At 37.9% G+C, this 7575-nt stretch overlaps 1 protein-coding gene across 1 annotated transcript in view; it reads right to left on the bottom strand.

Moving 5' to 3' along the window:
- LOC106530072 (brain-specific angiogenesis inhibitor 1-associated protein 2) overlaps positions 1-7575 on the bottom strand; it is a gene marked incomplete at its 5' end in the record, with an annotated part of 67188 nt that overhangs the window by 35909 nt on the left and 23704 nt on the right. The window contains 1 exon segment of the mRNA XM_014025636.1: positions 6637-6723. Coding sequence (XP_013881090.1) covers positions 6637-6723 — 87 coding nt within the window.

Raw genomic sequence — 7575 nt, 5'->3', positions numbered from 1 at the left:
GAACTTTTAAAATATTGCATGGTAAAAACAGAAGCTGCTCTTCATATTAGTGACAAACTTTGGTGTTTTTTGATGATTTACTGTCATTTTTGCTTCTACTTTTCATTTAAAATAAGTTTCCACTCTCAGCAGGTTTCTAAGGTTCTTCTACAAATTAAAAAAGTTGTTGGACATCTGAGTGGTGCACTACTGCTACTAGTGGTGAGAAAGTGTATTGCACCTTATTCAAAATCAATGCGGTCCTGCGGCCCTCTGCGGCCCAAAGTTAAAAACTGTTGTTCTTTTGAGGCCCTCAAGGTGGCGCTCATGGCCCACAATTGGGCCGCGGCCCATGGTTTAAGAATCTCTGATCTAAAGAAACAGATTCTTCTCTACAGCCTGTGTGTTTAGACATTTTATCAATGTTCTGCTCACATGCAGACATTCCCCTTTGGCATCACTTCCTGTTGCTTTACATGAAAATATCTCAACAACAGTTCATCTCAGCGGTGTGAAATTTGTTTTGCATTATGCTATCAGTATTGACTTTCCAAAAACAAATTCAAATTTATAACAAAAATTTGATGTCACAGGCACTTTAAAGTGTTGTGAGATAAGGGTATATGACTAGCTGCAATGTGTCCATTGACTGAAAGGAAAAACAGACTCTAGAACAGACTGCAACCTTCGAGCTGGATTTGCAAAACGCATTTTTTTAACCAATTATCAAGAACAGAGTTGCCTAGCAACATAGTGTTTTGTGTGAGTTATGGCATACATCATTGTCAGCTACAGGCACTGTGGAATTCCTATTGTTTATACAATGCTACCTTTTGTTTTCCAACTTAAAGTTGCTCTTTTTACCTTTTTTGTACAGTTTTGATTTGTGACTATAAATACTGCTGCATGGTCCAGCTCAAAGGGTAGCTTTTGATTTAACTTGAGTAAATGCTTTCAGCACAAAAAAAAAAAAAAAAAAGAAGGGCAATGTGCTCTGACTGAGACAGTAGAGGCCACTGGCTTCCCATCATGCAGTGTGTGCCTCGGAAATAGAACAGGGGAAGGCAGGGGCTCCAGGGAAGGTGGCACAGAGCTAAGAAAAGAGTTCCTCTGCTCCCATTTAAACAGGGCCAGATGCTAGAGGAGGAGAGAGGTAGGCCACACCAGAGATGGAGTGACGGGACGAAAAGACTGAGTTGTGTTTGCATATTCATGGGTGTTTGTTGAACACCTCATTTACAAACACCTATGGCTTGGTCTCTTTTAGCCTTTAAGGCAGCATTTTCTATCACAAATGTATTGCTTGTGCCCAAGACCCATTAAAAAAAAATGCCGTATCAGTTTTCATCCTCCTTTTACTGATTCTTTTATTTTTTTAGAGGAGTATTACAGGAGTTTTTGTGAATGAATTTTGTAGAGCACAGGATGGGGCACGAGCAACTTTCCCGATTGGTAGAATCCAGTTTATTACTTTTTTCCGAATCCATGTTATTTCCCAAAAGATACATGTGCTGAATCATGCATAGTCTGTTAATAAGTTGTAGTAATTAAAGGGCTGCTAGAAGTTGATAAGATATTTGATTTCCTCTGACTTAATGGACTGAAATGTAAGCACTTCCATCGTCCCCAGGTTGCCGAGAACACATTAAAAAGGTTGAATGGTCCAGGAAGAGTTTTAAGGTTTTTTTGCACTGTAAAACCAAACAAAAAAATGGAATGTCATCATGTTAAAATAAAAAATAAGTGATTTAACAGTGCTAGGATTCAGCAAGCACTAAAGTTCAGATTTGACTTTCATAATGATTTGTGCAAGTATCAACAGTGAAACTCTGCCCATGTAGGGCAGCGCTGTGGAACACACCCAGCCAAACACAAAGCAGCCACAAAYGAGCGTTTAACGGCTTTACCTCAGGACAAGAACAATTTCATGATTCTGATGGGGTGTAAACAACCTTGTAGTCAAACAACTTCTTCAGCAAGTGCCTAAACGGATCACCCAACTTTTCTATCGTGCAAACACTTGTGCAAAAACTCATTTGCAGTACAGTAKATTAAGGCACCTGCATATTTGTGCTTCGAAGTCTGCTCAAAAGTTTGTAGAATCCCATTACTTTTGTACCTATGGGAATAACAAGGAATCTGTTAAATATACAATTTCACAAATACAAAGAAATCATTTAATTTACTGTATTGAAGTCTGGGGTAAAGCTTGCAAAACTATTACAAATCTAATTTTTGCCATCCATCAAATACATTATTTTGCAAACTGAAATTTTTGAAATTATATGATTTGTTTGACTATAATATTTTACTGTTTATGTACAAGGCTCACAGAAACATATTACCTTCCAACATTCAGGCAAATTTTCTTAGAGAGACGGTTATTATCTTAAGGGGATGGAAATGTTTGTGAAGCCATATTTTCGTACTTGCTTGAGAGAATTATGTACTTTAATCCAAGGTATGGGATTATGGAATGGTCTGGAAGATGATCTTAAAAATGCCATATCTATTAAGAGAGATAAAAGCTAGTTTGTTGAAGGTATATGGAAAAGTAAAATGTGAAGCTTTATGAATTGTTGTTTGAGTTGATGTTTTTATTTAGTATTGTTTTGTAAATTATGTTTTGTTTGAATATACTCTGGGGATAAAAGGGGCAGACATTTATTCTTCTTCTGCTACCTTTCATTTTATTTTGATTGTGCATTCTTGGTTTATTTTTTGTTATTGTATATAGTTATTTTTTTATGAAACGAATAAATTTTTTTGAATTGAATTGAATTAGTATGTTGGCGCAAATGAAAATGTAAGCATTAAAAGAAGTTTATTTAAATCATCTTGCCAGAGCCTTAGTTTTAAAGAGCAACCCTTCCTTCATTTAAACATATAAACTTGGCTGGTTTGGATTGTCATAAATCCCCCCCCCCACTCCCTTCCCCCCGACTGGTAAACGCTGGGTTTCCCTTAGAAGGCTTGGAAAGCCACAACTGACACTGAGGGAGTAAAGTGCTCACACTCCAACAGTAAGAGGGATAAAAAAAAAAAGAGAGGAAGACTGTAGATGCAGTAGAAGAGAGAGAAAAAAAGAAAGAATGGAGGGCAAGCAGGTGTGTTTGTGTGCATGTGTTAGCATGTATGTGTATGCATGTGGGTGGCAAAGTGACAGGCGATGATTAGCCCAACCAGAGGAGGATACGTGGGAGGGAGTGCGTGGGAGTAGTGGGGCTGCTGGGAGAAACCGAGTCTGTCTCTTAAGGCTGAAATTCACACAAGTGGATTAGAAGAGCACTCAAACATACAGATGACAAGGCTCAACTTGAAAAAAAATAATGCACACAACCATGTAAATATGAGAAAACGTGGACAAACGCAGGAACATCCAGTACATCATGGATGATTTCTGTGAGAACATATTGTGTCATGCAAGCCAGACTTTGCATGGTAAAAGCCCAAGAAAAATATAACAAAGTGATTTCAATCATAGCATCAAACAATGTGAATAAATATGTCAAAGGCAGGTAAAAATGGAAAGAAAAATAAAGAAGGAGTTGGAGAGTAGCTGCTGAGTCGGAGCTGTGTAGGTGGGACCATTTGCAGTTGGTTTTTATACTTTGCCTCTGTGGTATTAACAGGCTTTAAAGAGGTGCAACAAGAGGTCCAAGTTATTCATGTAGCAACATGTTTGAGCAGGTACAGATGTTGTAACACATTAGGAAGACCTGTTATCTATTTATGTACGTTTACAATCATATGAGGAAACTTTAATAAAACAAATTGGGAAATGAAGCCAAGGTAACCGTATAACTAGGAATTGGTTAAAATAAACTATAGTAAATAAAGAATTAATGGTAATTGCATAAACTATATATATAAAAAGTGGAAAAAGTAACTAATTCTTACATAATGGGCAACTTTATTAAGAACTAGAGAAAATAGATGTTATGGAAATATTGATTTAACAAAAACAGAAATATGTGGTCCAAGAATGAAGGTACTCTGTGGGATGACCAGCTGAGTTTTATTGCAACAACAGGAACACAGAACAAAACCAGAGTGTCCCCCTGCTCTCTGCTCCTGCTTCTCCTTCGCTGAGGCAGTTGAGGCCTCATATATACTGTTTAACAAACACTATTATGTCATCTTAATAAGGCAAGTTTTCATCCTAAAGAAATGCTGGGTCAAGGCAAAACACAAAGATTCACAAAGACTCAATTCAACTTGTTTTGATACTGTCTCTTTAAAGTCAAACAAAGCGCATCAGGCGATAAAAATGTAATTACTAAGTCCAGACTTTACTTGGCTGTTCCTTTGCAAATAATTTGACATAATAGTTAAGAAAACGTAATAGAAAATAGAGAAAACTAAACAGATTGAAAACAATATGACTCGAACAGAATATAAAGATATCATTAGAGCACGAGAAGAAACTACATTCAACTTTTTTGCACTCCTACAAACTCCAAATAAACAACTAAATGTGTAACGGCTAAAAAAAAGTGGATTTTAAAAATGTCCCCCAAAAAAAACTTGAAATAAGATGTCTTTGTAATCACATCCCTCCCCATCTACAGTATGTACAGGACAAGCGTGAATTTCACTGACCTACCTTGTTGTCCTTGGAATTATTATTGAATACTTGATTTATGTGCTTGGCTTTATTCTTGATTTGTGGTGCTCATTTTGTTCTTGGTAAACTATAAAAATAAACCTAAAAACCTGCTTTCTATCTGAGAGAAATCAATGAACACAACACAAACAATCAATCATGTGACTGATGAGACTTATGGAAGCCTTCATGGAGACTCTCAAACATTACTTTCAATATATTTAGTTGTTTATCAAATATCCTGAAATGTATTTTTTAAGCCTTAATATCCTTTTAAAACAATGCATTTGTATTCATCACTAATTCACATACAGTAGCATTGGTGGAGGTCTTAGAACTAGACTTTCTTCAGTTAGCTTACAAAAATGCCGTCTCTGATCTGTGGATATCTTTTTGCTCTGCTGTCAGTCAAACAGGAAACTTTGAGCTTTGGGTCTTAACCGAGCCCACGATTTGACGGGAGGTCAGGACAGTGCAGCTGACATCAGGGTGGGGACTGGAAAAAGTTTGATGCTGGAAAATAAAATACCAAGTCTTCCCCTGGGAACCACAGTGGCCTGTAGGGCACTTTGGGGTGTTACCAGCATGTTGTACAAAAGAAAGATAACGAACAATAGGAGACAACATTGTACATCCCAAGTCTGATGTTTTATATAGATTACTAAAATTTTTGCTCTTATAAAAAATGTTTTTTAACTGTCCTTAAATGCCTTCMTTTTCATCCTTGCTTCTATCCTCTTACTTCTAATGAGGACCACTAAGGACTTTTACATAACACACTGATGCTTCACACTTAARTATTTCTGACCAATCAAAACAAAAAGAGTCTTAAAAGAGACAGAGACTAAAAAGCTTTTGAGACAGAATAGCAACAGGTAATATAGTAATGTTCATTATGACGAAAATTATTTTAAGCCATCTTAAACTTCTAAAATAAAATGTAATATCTTCCAATCTTTTAAGATGATTGACTCTGTTAAAGATGCCCAATCTCTTTGGTGATGTTTAGGAGTGTTTCACAACGCAAWGCATTTTCGCTTTGCAAGACAAAAGTGTTACAAATTAACACTAAATGATGATTTACACAAGTTCATATGACACATATCAAATTAATCAGTTTCATTTTTTCTTAGGAGTGGGACTCGACACAAACAAGAGTGCGCAAGAACTCATCGCCGATGTTCACATTATGCAACACGGATATTCAACATCATAAACTTTGGAACCAGAGGAAAACTTTACAGATGCTGAAAGACGGGGAGACTGAGCCACACACTGAATAAAACATGATACGAGTACTTTCATGTCGGTCCCTGTTGGCTGAGCGAAAGGAATCCCGAAGTGGAATGCAGCTCCCATGAAACAAAGACCCTGTCAAATCAACAGCAACTTCTACGCAGATCAAACAGCTGAAAGAACAATCAGTGCGAAGGGGAATCTCTTTAAACCAGAGATGAATCCCAGTGGGTTGTGGACAACTAGAGCAGATACACAGAGACACTGATCACCACYGTAACTACTTACTAAACTGTAAGATGWTCCTCTCAAAATGACCAGCACATTTGTAGCCAGAACACAGACATCCAGATACGGCGTAACAAATCCTACCAAACCTGTTTTAATGTCTTCTCTTCACCTTAGATGAAAGCATGATAGCATCATCTACACTGTTGTAAATAAATTATATGCCACCTACACCTAGCTCATAATTGTTAATCATGTTTTTTTTTTTTTTCTATCAGCAGGAGGTCCAAAAAATTGAAAAATGCCCTTCTTTCAATAGACAAACCACAAAGTGCTTTAGGACTGAAATTGTTTTGAAAAAAATAAAATCAAATAGCAAAAACACTCCCTGCATCAACCCACACAATTCATTCCCAATGCCACGTTTTAGCATTAGAAAGCGAATGTTGGATAATTTGTGCACGTAAGGGCAGCTTATAAAGAAGTGATGCTGCTGTGGATTCAAGCGAGGCTTACYCAGATGAAACCCCGAGATAACGGGTACAACAATCTACGAGTTTATCTAAAAAGGTAGATTGATCACTTACCCAAATCTTTGGATCCTTGACTTTCACTGGCCAGTTCACCCATTCTGACCAAGGCATCAAAGTAGCCTTTTGCAGCAAATGTCACATCTAAAAAGCAAAAACAGCAAGGTTTCAATTAAGATGATTTTTTTTATAGTGTTTACATTTCAAAATACACTGATTCCTTTCATGAAGAAATGGAGGGAATAATGAARGTGTAAYTCTACCAAGAGCAGGTCCCTCCCGTAGACTGAGTGTCTTTCACTTTGCTTTCATACAAGGGTCTGGACTCTCAYKTATAGAGAAGTGATTCTTGCTGGAGGCGTGGCCTCTGCTGAAGTCTAAAGTGATTGGATCGGTTGGCCGCGACATGTGTGCGCCAGCTCCACTGTGAAGGAGGCTAAGCTAAGAAGCTAACAGGAAATCGTGTGTGCTATAAGCAACCCTACTGAGAGGAGAGAAGTACTGAACCGAAGCAGACGACTGTAAATGAGAACTGCTGCTTTGTCAGACAAATTTAATTTAATTTGGAAGTCTTATCAACACGGACTGGCTTCATTCACTTCCTCCACTGCCGTTGTTAAACTAACTAGCAGACACTGCACAGAAAATCGACGTCGTTCAAAACTCCCGCCTTCCGTTTGCTGATTGGTCCAGGTAAAATAAACTACAAGCAGACACTGCGCAGAAAATCAACYTTCTGTTCTCTGATTGGCCCGAATGAAATGCTCCCGAAGAAATCCTCGTCTATGGAAGAAATGCCAGACGGAGCAGTGAAGGGAAACTAGAATTGAGCGAAACTGCGTAGGAGGGCAAGGGCCAGGCTAGAGTGATGGTGCAAAGAGGAGAATCGTAAGAAACCACAAAGACAACTGTGTTACAAGCTTTAGCAGGTGAAATGGGAGACTGTGCATACAGCTGCTGCCCAGGTTTTTCTTCAGTCTAATGGTGCGTTCACAC

This window comes from Austrofundulus limnaeus, unplaced genomic scaffold (genome assembly GCF_001266775.1).
Source record: "Austrofundulus limnaeus strain Quisiro unplaced genomic scaffold, Austrofundulus_limnaeus-1.0 Scaffold4, whole genome shotgun sequence".
NCBI lineage: Eukaryota > Metazoa > Chordata > Actinopteri > Cyprinodontiformes > Rivulidae > Austrofundulus > Austrofundulus limnaeus.
Note: the sequence above shows the minus strand (reverse complement) of the source record. Positions and strands in the feature narration are given on the sequence as shown.